The following is a 15123-nucleotide window of genomic DNA, read 5'->3' on the forward strand; positions in this document are numbered from 1 at the left end:
AAGTGAATGCAATCAATCACACCAACATCTCCAGAGATTTACATGAATGTAGTTTGGATTAACATTACCTCACACAGAGTGTTAGAGATATGTAAAAATCTGCACATTACCTCATGTGTTGTAAGTATGTTCAAAGTTTGATCGAAAATTCAAGAAATGGTTGTGACAAACCCAAATCATCACTATTGTAAAGCTGCATTTTCCCTGTTGCCAAAAAATGTTGCCAACACTTTCATTTCACCTGACAATGCAAACCTTCTCCGTATAGATGGAGCAGTCATACAATGTACACAATTTGTTAAGATATTATTTCATCTCTGGCATACCAATACCTTTTTGTGAGGTCATTGTTGTCTAGTGTTTATTTTCCTGGATGTGTGTGCTGATCTCTGCCTCTGCACCATTTTCTGGCAGCTCTTAGTGAATTAAGACAAGCTCACAAGATCTCCTAAATCCTGGTGAAGGTAGAAATAGTTTCCTAAATTAGAAAACTGATAAATACTTTTACTTCTACTCCTAAGAGTAGGACCAGATTTGCATCACTCTGAAATTTTTGAGCCACTTAAGACAGTTTTCCTACTCTGTGACACTTGATAAAGGACTGACACTGCCACTCCAGGGGCCTCATGTATAACGTCGTACGTAGAACTCGCACTATAACATGGTGTAAGCACAAAAGCGGGAATGTGCGTACGCACAGATAAATCCAGATGCAGGAATCTGTGCGTACGCAAACTTCCACGTTGTTCCGCTACACAAATCCCGATCAGCTTGAAAAGTAATGCTGGTGCACGTGCCTGCTGTCCCGCCCCAACTCCTCCCCAGAATTAAGCATCTTTGAATATGCAAATCAATATAAATAGCCCTTAAGCTCAGCCTTCTGTGAAAAGACAATGGGAAAAGCATGGGGGAAAATATAAGAATTTCAGCGAATACCAAGTAGAGGCAAGGGAAAAACATACTATTTGTTTAAACAGTGGTATAATCAACAAAAGGAAGTTGATCGAGTGACAGAGTGTCGAAGAAACTCAAAAGCTCAAGTTCACAAAGTCACACAGTGCCCGAAATAAAAAAGAAGTTGTCACATATCAAAGTCGCTGTGAAAAGGTGAGTCATAGCCCACCATCCGAGTGTCATATGAAAGCTTATTAGGGTACAGGGAAAAAAAAATAGGCACACAGTAGGAAAAAAGCACGAATTGTCAAGTTTAATCTCGAAATTCCCACTTTAATCACGTAGTTTATTTTGTTATTAAAGTAGAACATCATAAACTTGAGCTTAAAATCGTTTAATTTACTAGTTTCTCAAATCCCATCTTAACTAAAGTAGCACGTTAAATGCTTTGTTTTGTATTTGATCTTCTATGTGCTCTATGTGTGTGAATCACTACATGCTTCCACGCCTTCTCTTTCTCCGACAGGACACAAAATCCATTACATTCGTAATATTACAGCTCTCTGAATAATTAAAATACTGAGATGTATACGTGATATCTTTTTCATGATGATAGGAATGAAAGCATGTTATTAAACATGGGAACATGGTAGTGCAATGATTGTGCGCGACCTTCGATGAAATTATTGCAGCAGTACTGTCTCTTTCAAACGTACTAACCTCCAATTCCTGTCCTTACTTTTCTTTCTCCAAATACCCAATCACCACACAATCAGCTCTGTAATAGACGTTAAGCCATCTGTAAGCTTACAAAGACGATTCTTCAAAACTTTTAAGGAACATTGAAATATCTTTGTAGTACGTGTTTAATTATTCTATCCATCTATTCTTTCAAGTGTCGTGCCAGCCCAGCAAGAATATTGCACGAGGTAGGATCAATCCGTGAACTAGCTAGCGCTGTGGCACCGTGTTCTTACATGTTTAATTATTAACAATACAAATTATTTAAATTAAGTTAAAGTTTTATCTGTATAATATAATCAACATATTTTGCTGCATTTCATCTTAAAAATGATTGCGTCATCATATGTAAATACATGTTTTATAAAGTGGGGCAGGTTGTACAATATTATAACTGTAGTGCAAGTTTGCAGTGAGGTGATTGTACTTATAAGTACAAACAGTTCTACAAGGAGCACTTGATGGACTGATTTACTGTGTTTAATGTTCTTGGGATGAAACTGTTTCTGAACCGCGAGGTCCGTACAGAAAAGTCTCTGAAGCATTTTGCTGTGGCTGAAGCATGTGCTTGATGCTATATCCCGATAATTCTTTTTCCGATCAGCTGCTGCTGTGATTCCCCACTCAGATACATTGATATAAATACTCAGAATGGTGCAGCGAGAGTAATATGGAAAAAGATGATCCACTGTGGCAACCCTTAACGGGAACAGCTGAAAGGAGAAAAAGAACATGCACTGACAGTAACAACGCTAAAGCAGTTATGGTATTTGGAATACTATGACTATTCCCTGGACCATTATATTGTTACGGGTTAATTACAATCAGATGCATTACACTAATAAACAATATGCGGTTAGTTTCAGCATATTTATAAAGCCGCGTCAGGAATGTGGATCTAAGAAAGAAAGGGTAACCACACAGGAACAGTAGTATTGCTTTGACGCTGGGTGCCACCAGTCTGGAAAACAGAGCGCAGAACTTGTGTACAACAGGGTATGAGGTACCGTGGAAATGTGCGCGGCTTTACACCAAGTTTAGGTTTTATACATCGCGATTTGAACGTGAAAATGTTCGTACGCAACATTTCTGTGAGTACACACCGTTTACACGAGGCCCCAGAATATTAACTTTTTTTTTTCATTTCTATGTAGCTTGACGTCTTTGTCATTGGAAAATCTTCCTGCAAGACTGAGATTTCTTGGAGACTACATCGGATTTTTCCTCCAGCATGTCATTGTATTTTGTTCCATTCATTTTACACTCACAAGCCTTTCAGGGCCTGCTGCAGAGATGCATCCATACATGATAGATAGATAGATAGATAGATAGATAGATAGATAGATAGATAGATAGATAGATAGATAGATAGATAGATAGATAGATAGATAGATCTTTATTTGTCCCCATGGGGAAATTTGGCTTTTTACAGAAGCTCTTTAAATAAATAAATACATAGATAGATAAATACTGTATACACATACACACACACTTTGGCCTGAACACACACTAGAATGACCAAGAATAAAGAAGATTTAAGATAAAAGAAAACTTCTGACTTGGCCATGACAGTCACACTGAGGCCTTTTAAAGACATACTGCTATTCACATAAAGGGGCCCCAGTGATGTTTCTTGACACACATCTGCTGAATAATTCAATAGCTGAAAGTCCTCGGTGTTACTGTGTCAGAGAGAGGATGTGCAGCATTGTTCATAATGACACTTAATTTTGTTTCTATTCTCTCCTCCTCTATGATCTACAGGGGCTCCAGAGTGTGTCCTGTAACTGAGCCTGCCTTGTCAATTTAGTGGGCCTCTCTTGATGTGATGTTACCAGTTGAGCATACCACAGGATAGTAAATCGCACTGGCTATCACGGAGCTATAGAAAAAGTGGAGGATGTTCCTTTCCCCATTACTGGAACACAGTCTACTAAGGAAAAAGAGCCTACTCTACCCCTTCTTGTATAGTTCCTCTGTGTTCCAAGACCAGTCCAACCTGTCATTTATGTCAACCCCCAAGTACCTGCAGGAGTGCACCACCTTAACATCCACTCCCTGAATTGTGACAGGGAATATGATGTTATCATACCTACTTCATACTGAGGATGGTGTGTTTTTGATAGTGTTCAGACATGGCATTTAGTTTGATGGCCAATAAGCTCAATTTTGCTCTCATCAGACCATAGAACCTTCTTCCGGATGACTTCAGAGTCTCCCATGAGTCAATGCTGATTCTCACCCCTAATGTGCACACAGGTTAATTGTTGATCCCAAACTGGCCTGCTACAAGTGACAGTAAGTGAGCCCTGTGACGCATTGGCATTCCATCCAGGGTTTGTTCCTCCCTTATGCCCGATGCTGCCTGGGTAGGATCCAGTCACCATGCTCTGAACTGGACACATGAAGTATGTGAAATGAATGGATGGACAGAAAAGGGCTGAATTAATTCATATATGTATAAAAATATTGTTGTTTTATTCCTTGTCACTGTTTATTACCTGTGCTATGCAATATATACTGTTTAATGATTTGTGAAAAGAACATGAGAGGAAAACCAAATCTATAAACCTTTCTATACTGTAACTGTCGCAACTTCTTCGTTAAAACGGAGCACTGGCACTGCACACACTTTTTCTTACTAAAACCTGCACGGCTAAGTGTCGTTTTCACTTTGATGCGGTGCAATAAAAAGGCAACCAAACTAGATTAGAGTTATTTTAAAAAACCGCAAGGCGCTTTAAAACAACTCGGCATGAACGGAAGGAATGTTCTGAAGTCCCTGCAATGCTACCCGTTCCAGGATAGGTAGGGTTAACCGGAGCTCGGACAGTAAGGCTGTGTGGCACCAAGGCCTGGCACTGCCCACTCCGCACGGCTCCCTGGAATATAACATCCCTGTCCCTTTAAAGCGCCAGACACAAACCCCATATGATCCCTGCGCTCCAATCACCGGTCCCTTCTGCAAAGGCAGTCTCTGCATTTTTGCCTTTTCCTAAACGCTAACATGGCGAAAAAAAGACAGATGTAAAGGCGATGCAAAATTAACAGTCATATAACAAGGAAGGAAAGAGAACCAGAAGAAATGTAACAATACAGAGCACGAGCCTTTTTCATGGAGAATCACGGCCGCGAGCGAAAGGATGAGAAGCGGGACTCCTTTACTCCAGGACACCTTGGATCAAAATGGTAGAGCGCTGCATATTTCTATTTCTATTTCTCGTGCCAGCCCTTCGTGGATGTTTGCGGCTTTTTGATCTTTTGCAGGCAGCACCCGGGGGGCGAGTCGGGCCTCGGTAACTTACCTGAATCCCGAAGGAGGATGCCAGCAGCGGGGAGGAGGCGTAGGAGGAGGAGGAGTAGCAGTGAGAGAGGGATTTGAGGTGGGCGGCTTTGCAGAAGCATATGAAGTTTACAGTTTGCAAATTTCTACTTTTAAAACGTCAAAAAAACCGAAGTCAACACAAGAAGAATCGGAGCGGAAAAAAGCAGGCGCTCGAGTGGCGCGGCTCTTGCCACGAAGGAGTTAAATTCCTTCCGACTCGGATGGTGCCGAGGTCGCTGCCGACCGCAGGTATGCAAACTCCAGCCGGAGAGCCCAGGTGCCACTGTTGCTGCTAGGTGTCGGGGGACTACCTGGGGTGAAAATGAAAAAAAAAAATCCATGTGGCGGACGGTTTGAAATACGTTAGTCAAGGATGCAGCGAGTGGAGTCGACGACTGGCTGAGCGGCCTTGGCTGCGCAGCCTCCTCCGGGAATCGCGTGAAAGTTTATGAGCACGTCAGGTGTTCAAGTCGCTTGCTCTCGGGTCGCACATTGGTGTTCAAACCTGCGGGCCACTCGATTCTTGTTTTGTTTTTTTTTTGTTTGTTTTTAGTTAGTTGTAATTACGGTTCGCCTTCTCGTCACTTGTGACGCCACTGTGAACCCGGCAGGCCGCTATGCCGAACCGTTTTCGTCCATTAAATAAGCACTGTGTAAGGCGCTATATTGTAGGCATTGGGGGAGTAGTAATAAACAATTCCAAGCGGCGATTTGCGTAGAAAGTCGTGTGTTATTTGATAGTTTAGTATTTTTTTATTAGGGTGTGATTTGTGTGAGAGCTGCCCATCTTTCAGAGGTGCGTGTAAAAGTTTTTCCGAAAAAAAAAACAGAAGTACATCTTTCAAATGGGTTAAATTCAGTATTTAGAATTGTCTTTTATAATGAAAATTACATTTTCTGAAAAATAATATTCTCTGAACGGTGAACCCTATTATTTGATGTGCTGTTTATTGTTGCAGTGACAGAAGCCAATCCTGACAGAATTGGGAAAGTAGGAATAACCCGACAGAACAATCAAAGAGCTGCTTGTAATAAAAACATACTGGCAGTGACAAGTATAAGCAGGGTTAACCATCGTGAATAAATCACATTCATGCATTTGAGTAAAATCACACAAACATGGGAGTCGTTGGACGACTACTATATTTAGGAAGGTGTACATCAAGTGAACACGGTAATAAACGAGTGAAATAGTTTAAATCATTTAATAGATATAATGATTCAAACAACAATAAAATATATATGCAAATATGTTATAATGACAACACATACATAACTGGAACACAGATCAGTTGTGAGGTAGTCAAATTCAAGAATACAACATCGATATGACATACGTATTTAACAGGAAAATAAAATGTGAAAATAAGGCTTGATCCCATTTAAAGGTTTCTGCAAAATTTGCACACATGGAGATTCCAAGCCAAGGGACATTTCCATTTTACTAAGCCTTTGTTAAACTTCCATATGGTTTGTCTCTCTATTTGTAACTTGATATTGACAGGCTTTTGGTGCTGTGTATTTATTTTCACAATTTATTTTTCTTTTAAATATGTATGTTCATGTCCATGATGCATTGTTTTATTTGACTACCTGACAATTTATCTGTTTCCTGTAATGAATTTGTTGCATTTTGGTTTATATCTATCTACTGTTTAGCAAAATGCTAAGGTCTGAGTGTGTGTGTGTGTGTGTGTGCGTGCGCGTGTGCGTGCATGTTTCCGGTCCCACAGAGCAATCTGATTGGTCGGTTTAGCTTTGGTGTGATTGGTCAGTTTGGTTTTGGTGACCTGATTAAAAGAAGAAATATGAATGTAAGACTTCTGAGAAGGAGAAGTAAAGGCTTAAGCAGCATGCTGAGTCACCTCCAAGGACAGGCAGTATAAAACTGGGAGTTTTCATGTTCTCCCAATGTCTGCATGGGTTTACTTTCTGCACTCTGGTTTCGCTCCAAAGACTGGTTTGTTGGATTGGAAATTCCAAATTGGCCTGTGATGTGTGGCTGTTTACCCTATGATGGGTTAATAACTTGTTCTTGCATTGTTTCATCCTTGTGCCTGATGATTGCTGGGATGGGCTCCAGCTGCCCTACAACTCTGCCTTTGATAATAAGTGTGTTAGGAAAATGGATGGATGGATTTACTTAAGGAGTGAAGTAAGAGTTATGATTATGTATACCGTGTACATGTGAAGTGCTTGTAAATGTCCATGGTATTGGGTGGGACACAAAGAAGTAGTTTGCAAATCATGAAGTAGCTTCTGACATGACTTTTGTGGGCACACCCATCTGTTGTGATTATGGCTTTGTTGTGGAATTCTTTCTATACAGTCTGTAGTGTCCTCTTAGGATGGGCTTTCTAATTTCAGTGTATTGCTCACAGAACCAGGGGTATGCCACTGTTTCATACCGTGTGCCTTGCAGGAGCACTTGCAATATGATATTGTTGTATGAATCCTTCAGTTGTCAACTTAAAGGTGCCTGCATGAACATACAGTTCCACAATCAAAATGTGTTTTTCCAATGAATATGGCCTGTCTTCTCTTCAGCAAGCTCACAGATGAGAGAACTAAAGGGGTTGAGCTCCTTACAATGCACTGAACTACTTTTTTTTTGTGTCACCCTGTAGTTTAGTGCCACCTCAGTCTTATATGTGCGGGACGATAAGAATTTTAGAGCGTTGGCTTCATTGTTAAGATTTTTTAAATTCGTAAGCTATACTGTTTTATATTTGGGCATTCTTTTCTCAATGTAATACTACTCTATAACATATTTAATAGCTCATCATTTTTGATATAATAGTCCACCAATCTGTTTCCAACTGACAATAGTTGGTTCCCTAGACTTTATTCTTTTTTTGTGTTGGTTTCCTCTAAAAAGCCAAAGTCGAGCTGTCCGGTTGATTGTTATCTCCAATGTTCCACTCTGATTCTTTGGGTACACAGTATTTGTATACTGTATCTACCTTGCTGAACTTGTCATTGCAAGCAGTGTTTGTGGCTTCTTAAATGATATGTGAGATCATTTACTGTTTTATGTTTTCTAAACATTGGAAGTGCCAATAATGGCTTTGTAGACATAATGAGGTTGGCACAGTTTAGATTAGCGGCTTGTTTAGGATTATAGTTAAAACCTGTCTCAAAATGTATGTTACCATAGACAAATTGCACCCATTTTGTGGTGATGCCTTATTTTGTATATATTTTAAATACTTCTTTATTAACTTCATTATATCATGATGTATAGTGAACAAAATATTTTTAAATAAATGAAGCACATTCAAGTGAATGTGAAGACGGGACTAATTTATTGACTAATACATAATATTAATTTAATATTTGTTAAATATTTAACAATATTTTAGCAAAAAGTACATGTATACTGCATATTACAAGCATCTGACTGGATACCTGACATGTGGTTTATGTGACACGAGTAACTTGAGGTTATTTCATGAGCATTTTAATATTATGTGCTGTTGTTGACCACTGGTTCCCGCTGGTGCCAGTTTGAGCCCATTATATCAGAAAGTTTTTCATCTCTGAACTCTGTGAACACAAGATCAAACTTTCTTAGTCATCACTTCAAACAAAAGATACAAAAAAGTAATGTTTTTAGGTGGAGTCATTTTTTAACATCTCTGATCAGTAGCTTGTTCGACATAATTGCAGATCTCTATGCGAAGAAAATTTCCCGAAAAATTGTGCATGATTTACTGTTAACCAGCTTCCATTAGTGCCTCATATGTCATTGATACAGTGTTGGAAAATTACAAGGTCATTCTGATGTATCTGTACAAATCAGTACATTTTTGGAATGGTTCACTTGTTCTGTAAAAGAGGCCTTGGTAGATGCTTGTGTTTGATATTTTTTCTGTGCTTACAGCACTTCCAGGTGGACCATCTTAAGGTTCTCTACCGTTTAAGTGACTATAAAAAGCTAAAATTGCAGTTCTATTTTTTTGATGTTTTACATGTTCATATTGTGATTTTGGTTGCATATTTCCAGCTTGTACCATTGCTATGTTGTCTTTTTAAATATGTTGCTGAGGTCTCATATCCATTAAATATTAATGGAAGCAGCCGAAAGAAGAAGATTACTTTTCAATTATAATTGTTTATTCAGAAATGTGGGTGTACATAATTTTGTGGATACCTGACCATCACTGGCATTAATAAGAAGCTGGCAACCCCTTTTGCAGCCCTACCAACCTCCAGTCTTCATGGAAGGAATTCCACAAGATGTTTGAGTGTGTCTGTGGGAAATTGTTCCCATTTAGCCAAAAGAGCATTTGTAAGGCCAGGTACTAATTTTGGATGAGAAGACCTGGCTTGCAATCCAATTCATTCAAAAGGTCTTCAGTGGGGTTAAGGTCTACCCTCTCCACTTCAGTTCTGTTAATACTGAGGAGATTGTAGTGCCTCTGATGCTTTCTGCCAAAGTCCACCAGCAACTTCTTCGTTTTGATGTCATTCAAGAGTAGACTATTGTCCTTGACACTTGGCATTGTACATTTGGCTGCTAAGTTTGTGTGCAGCGTTTTGGTCATGGAAACCCATTTCATTAAGCTCCCAGTGCAATTTGATGCTGCTTCCGGAGGTAGTTTGGATTGTGAGTGATGCAACAGAAGAAAGGTGATTTTTACTTACTATGTGCTTTAGCACTTGACAGCCTTACTCTGTGAGTTTTCATGGTGTACCATTTCATGGATGAGCTGTTGATGCTTCCACTTCACAGTAATCGCACTTGCAGTTGACTAGAGCAGATCTAGCAGAGCAAGAAATTAATGTATCAGCTAACGTGTGGCCAAGGTAGCATCTTATGACAGTTCTACGTTTAACATCACTGATCTCTTTAGTGAGACCAATTCTACTGCCAGTGTTTGTCAATGGAGGCTGCATGGCCTTGTGCTTGATTTTTATATACCTGAAACCCCTAAATGCAATAATTTTGAGGGGTGTGCACATACTTTTTGTCATATAGAACAGTAGGATATTTATAGAGTAGCTTTATTACATCAGTAGGAATACTTTATATCACAAAGAAAATAAGCATTTCTTATAAATAAAAGTATGCCGCCTCACATTCAGAGTATATTTACGGGAATGAATCATTCAATTCCCATCTAATGAGAAAGCCCAGCAAAACGCTTTGTAAAGCAACTTCCACTTCTGGCATATTTCTTATATGTGTTGTGATGTGACTTTTGTCATCTGCTTTAAATTTGATAAGATTATGTAAAGAGTCTTGGATGATTTCATTTTCAAACTCTTAAGGATAATAAAATGTGGATTTAATTTCCGTAATACCCACCGTCTTCTGTTCTTAGTGGTTAAAGTTGCAACTTAGTTTGAGGTATTGGAGTAATTTATATTTTTTTAACTTATTATGCAACTTATTTGTCTGTTATTGTAGAGTTAATTGGTATTGGAAGGTGTTGAGAAAACAGTAAAACTAGGACAAGCCCTGGAACCCAATCTAAATGAAATGAACATAAAATGAAACCTAATGTGATCATACAGTACCCAGTTTGTACCATGCTAGCTGCAGGTTTGTCCCATTATAAACTTGTCATTTGTAGTCAAATTATACTTGATGAACAATGCTTCCCATCCTAGCTTCATATGGTAGGTTGCAGAGCACACCTGTTACTGTGTCTATGATGAGTCTTGGATTCTCTTTGTATGCAATTATTATATAGCATAACAGATTAAATAAACGGCTTTACATTTTTAACTTTGTATTCAGAAATGTCAGTGGGCGGAGTGGTGGCTCTATGGCCAGGGATCTGTGCTAGTATCTGGAAGGTTGCCGTTTGTAGTCCCATTATTGCCAGAAAGAGATCCTACTCCATTGGGCCCTTGATCAAGTACCATAACCCGAAAAATTGTTCCAGGGCTGCTATACAATGGCTGACCCTGCACTCTAACCCCCCAAAAAGGTCACAAAGAAGGTAAAAGAATATCAAATCAAAAACAAAAAGCAGATGCCAATTTTGGCTTAACATAAGGACAACTTTTCACAAAAATGAGCTATTCAGTCCACCATAGTTTATCAATCCCTATTCAAATAATTTCTTTAAATATCATCAAGCTGTGTTTTGAAGGTGGACAAAATACTTCTACTATTACCACCCTATTTGGTAATTTATTCTGCGTGTTTGTATCTCTCTTTGGTTAGGTAAAAGCTTCCCACAGCTGTGCAATATTACTCTTAACCAACTTCCACCTATGTTCCACCTGAGTTCTTATTAAGGAATCCATTTTCAAATCATAACTACAATCCGCTGTACTGATTGGAACACTTTACTTTTCAACATGAACTCTGGTTACTTAAACTAAAAGATGCAGCTTACTAAATTATTCCTTAACGCTCATATGTCATGATCCCAGAATCAGTTATTTTACTCTTAACTTGCCTTAGTGCTGTTATACACAATGTTCCAAGTGAGGCCTCACTAGTGCTTTGAATAGTTGATTGAAAAAAATCGTCAAAACATTTTCACAACAAATGTGCTGTGTTCACCAGTGACCTAGTTCACCAAACATTTTTTTCCAGCACCGCATGATGCTTTGCGAAGCCAGTGTGACATCACTGCAGCCATACACAGAACTTTCACACATACGTACCTTAAGTGTACTTACATTTTACGTCTGCTTTGTGTATGTGTGATGTCATTACAGGGTGCTAGATTTGCACCCTGCATGTGGTGTGTTTTTTTTAAAAACTTGCAGTATTTTAATTTGAGGCTTACATTAACTGACCATAATTACAATTTTATAAGTATTGCCGCTGAATATATAACACCTATCCCAGTGTGCTCACTCACTCTCCACCGCACCATATGGATAACTTTGTATGTCAGCCAAATGCATGCATAATTAGCCACGTGCCACAGCTCTGAGTCAAAACAAGCCTTAAAGGAATCTGAAAGTCAGAAAAAACGAGACACTGTGAAATAATGATAATAATAATAATGAAAGGTTTATTACTATTTACATGATGTTTGTGTCTCCTTCATGGAAGGAAAAAAGTGCAAAGCATCTGCACAGATTGAAAACAAACAAGATGTTTCAGCTCCTCCTGGAGCTGCGACTTCAACCAACAGGACGAGCCTGTCCTGCACTGCCATTTATGGCACAGCCAAAGATTGGAACTCGTATTTTTTGATGATTTTTTTTTTGCTTATAGGTAGTTTGTGGCTATTTCTTGTATTTTGCTTGTGGTTATTGTTCCATCTGTGTCTTTTGTTGTTTAAGGAAGGGTGGTGCTGTGGTTATCACTGCTGCTCAGCTCACATTTGGCAGATGCTTTTCTGTCCCTCAGGGATATCTAAAAGACCATTGCACCATTATATGCGACTCAAAACTAGATCAGTTCCTCCTTCCCCATTGATTTCAATGCATTTTGCCAAGTTTGACAAAGTTTATGAGCATTTCCATGATTTTGTTAAACTTACAGTGAAGTGAACTTGGAGTTCCCTCATCAATAATCATGCTATGCAGTCTAACATCCTCTTTTTGTTTTTAACAGCTTTTGCACACTGAATGATTAGTTGTTTTCTGACACCACAATAAAAAGAACACATGAAGTGAAGGGATAAGAGCAAACCACATAACCTTAACACCCCCCCAGTCCCCCCCTCCAAATTTAAATGTTCTAATCCAGACATAAGATTTTTCAAGGTGGATGTTGGCTTAATATATAGACTGTGACAACACAATTAAAAAATAGAACACACTGAAAATCCATTTAGTTTGTGGTATTACCGTTTTAAACTTTTATGAAGTTGAACAGTTGTGAAGTTTCATCTGAAATATTTTTAATATCAAAACATGTCTTGCATAGCTTACGCAGCTAATATTAAACAGAAAAATGTACATGTATTTTTTTTCTCTTCAGCTTACTGTGTATATTTATAAGATAATGCACTGTGTATTTAACATTATCTGCTTTGTTTTCCTCACTTTGTCCTTTCCTCAGAGCTGTCTTTGAAATTCACAAATCTGCTGCTAAATATGGCTTGTGTGCTTCATATTGTGGCTGTTGCTATTTTCATGCCTGCTTTGTGCTCCTGTAGCTTTAACATTAAATGCCTTTTGTTTGTCTGCAGTAGAAATTTCTTTGCCAAGCAGCTAATTATGTATAACTAAATCTGTTGAAATTGGTTTGGTATAAGAAAACCACATTAAACAGATGTACAAGAAATGATTAGTAATTATCATTAATTGTAAATAATAATGATGATAACAATAACAATGTGAACATTTGATGTTTTTGTGTTCATTGTGCTTTGGCAGTTTTTGTGGTCTTGGTTTTTGAGAGTTTTGTTTGGTTTCTCAGTGTCCTGGTAGAATTTCTTTTTTGTACCTATTTGTTGATTTTAAACTTATATTAGCTCTTCTATCTCACAGCTTCATAGTCCTGGTTACAAATCTTTGCCCGGTCACTGCCTGTGTGCAGTTTATACTCTTCATGTCTATGTAAGATTTTCTAAAGATTTTCTGTTTTTACACACACATCCCAAAGAAGTGCAGATACGATAGTGGCTAAGTCTGAATGAGCCCAGTATGAGTGAGTGTGCCTGTGTACGCTTAGTGTGCTTTGTGATGGACTGGCACTTTTATAGTATTGAGTGCACTCCTATAGTGAAGAATGTGTAGGCCTCCGGAACATTTGCAAACATGGATTACTCCTGGCATCCTGACCCCTCAACTTCATAAGCTGGCTTTAGCATACACAGGCCTAAGATTTATTACTATTTACAAGGTATTTCGATCTTCTTGATAGAAACAAATAGTGCAAAGCAGCTGTACAGATACAGCGGAAACAAAATAGATATTTCTGCTGTGCTTGCAGACATGAACAATAGAAGGAGCCAGGCCCCCCACTGCCACTTCATGGCATTATCAATGTATGTCCCAAGAATGGAACTCTGTGAACACAATGATTTATATATTTTGTACTCATTGCTAGTTCCTGGTCATTTTTTGTATTGTGTTTGTGGTTGTCATTCCGTCTGTATCTTTTGATTAACGTAAGATGTTTCAGTTATTATCACTGCTGCCTCACAGCTCAGATCACATTTTTGGCCAGAGTAATGGGTCCAGTATAGATGGTAGATGCTTCTGTAGCCCTCTGGGACACTTATTAGACAGTTACACAATTTTAATTTACTCAAAACTAGTTTGGTTTTGGTCAGCACAGTGGCGCAGTGGGTAGTGCTGCTACCTCGCAGTTAGGAGACCCAGGTTTGCTTCCCGGGTCCTCCCTGCGTGGAGTATGCATGTTCTCCCCATGTCTGCGTGGGTTTCCTCCAGGTGCTCTGGTTTCCTCCCATAGTCCAAAGACATGCAGGTTAGGTGCATTGACAATCTTAAATTGTCCCTAGTGTGTGCTTGGTGTGTGTGTGTGCCCTGCGGTGGGCTGGCGTCCTGTCCAGGGTTTGTTTCCTGCCTTCCGCCCTGTGTTGGCTGGGATTGGCTCCAGCAGACCCCCGTGACCCTGTAGTTCGGATATAGTGGGTTGAATAATGGATGGATAGTTTGGTTTCTTCTTTCACATTACATTTCGTAAAATTCAGTGAATTTCCTGAACACGTCCGTGATTTTGCTGAACTCGCGGGGAAGTAAATGCTTTGGGTTTCACTCATCACTAATCTGGAATTGATTCCAGCTTTGAAGCCCGACACTGGGACTGGCTCTGGTTCCACATAATGTAACAAGACAGATGCGTATCTGAGGATTTGGCTGCTCTGGTATCAGTGAGTGTTGGTTTGTACATGAAGGTGTCTTGACACTAGGTTGCTTTGCCAGGGTTCTTTTCTGTGTTGCATACAAGTGATTCTTAATTGGACAAACTCGGTTTGAAATGTAATGATGATAATGTAGTTGTGCAGAGACTGTTTCACTAATTAACACTTCTCCTTCACAGGTTCAAAAAGCAGGTTAAGTTCCAGTGTCCTTTGTAGTTTTCAGTACATACTCTGGTTTCCTTTCACTTCCTCAGAATGTGTTTGTTAGACTAATTTATCTTGACTAGATCTGTACATAACTGTATCATGGGATAGACTGGTGCCTTGTCCCAGGCTAGTCAGTGCCTTGTACCAGAACATGCTGGGATAGGCTTTAACTCTCTGTGACCCTCTTATTGGAAAAATGTACTC

At 39.1% G+C, this 15123-nt stretch overlaps 1 protein-coding gene across 3 annotated transcripts in view; it reads left to right on the forward strand.

The window, feature by feature from the left end:
- Positions 1-4577: 4577 nt before the first annotated feature.
- zbtb47b (zinc finger and BTB domain containing 47b) overlaps positions 4578-15123 on the forward strand; it is a 135783-nt gene continuing 125237 nt past the window's right edge. For 2 of the 3 annotated variants that reach the window (XM_039753694.1, XM_039753695.1), the window contains exon 1: positions 4578-4824. Coding sequence is in view for 1 of the 3 variants with exons in the window: in XM_039753695.1 (XP_039609629.1) it covers positions 4822-4824 (3 nt within the window). In the remaining 2 variants the exon portion in view is untranslated. Of the gene's footprint in view, positions 4825-5142; positions 5210-15123 lie in introns of those variants that run through there. The other variant, XM_039753696.1, reaches the window with a different exon arrangement.

Source organism: Polypterus senegalus, chromosome 5, assembly GCF_016835505.1.
Source record: "Polypterus senegalus isolate Bchr_013 chromosome 5, ASM1683550v1, whole genome shotgun sequence".
NCBI classification, from domain to species: Eukaryota; Metazoa; Chordata; class Cladistia; order Polypteriformes; family Polypteridae; genus Polypterus; species Polypterus senegalus.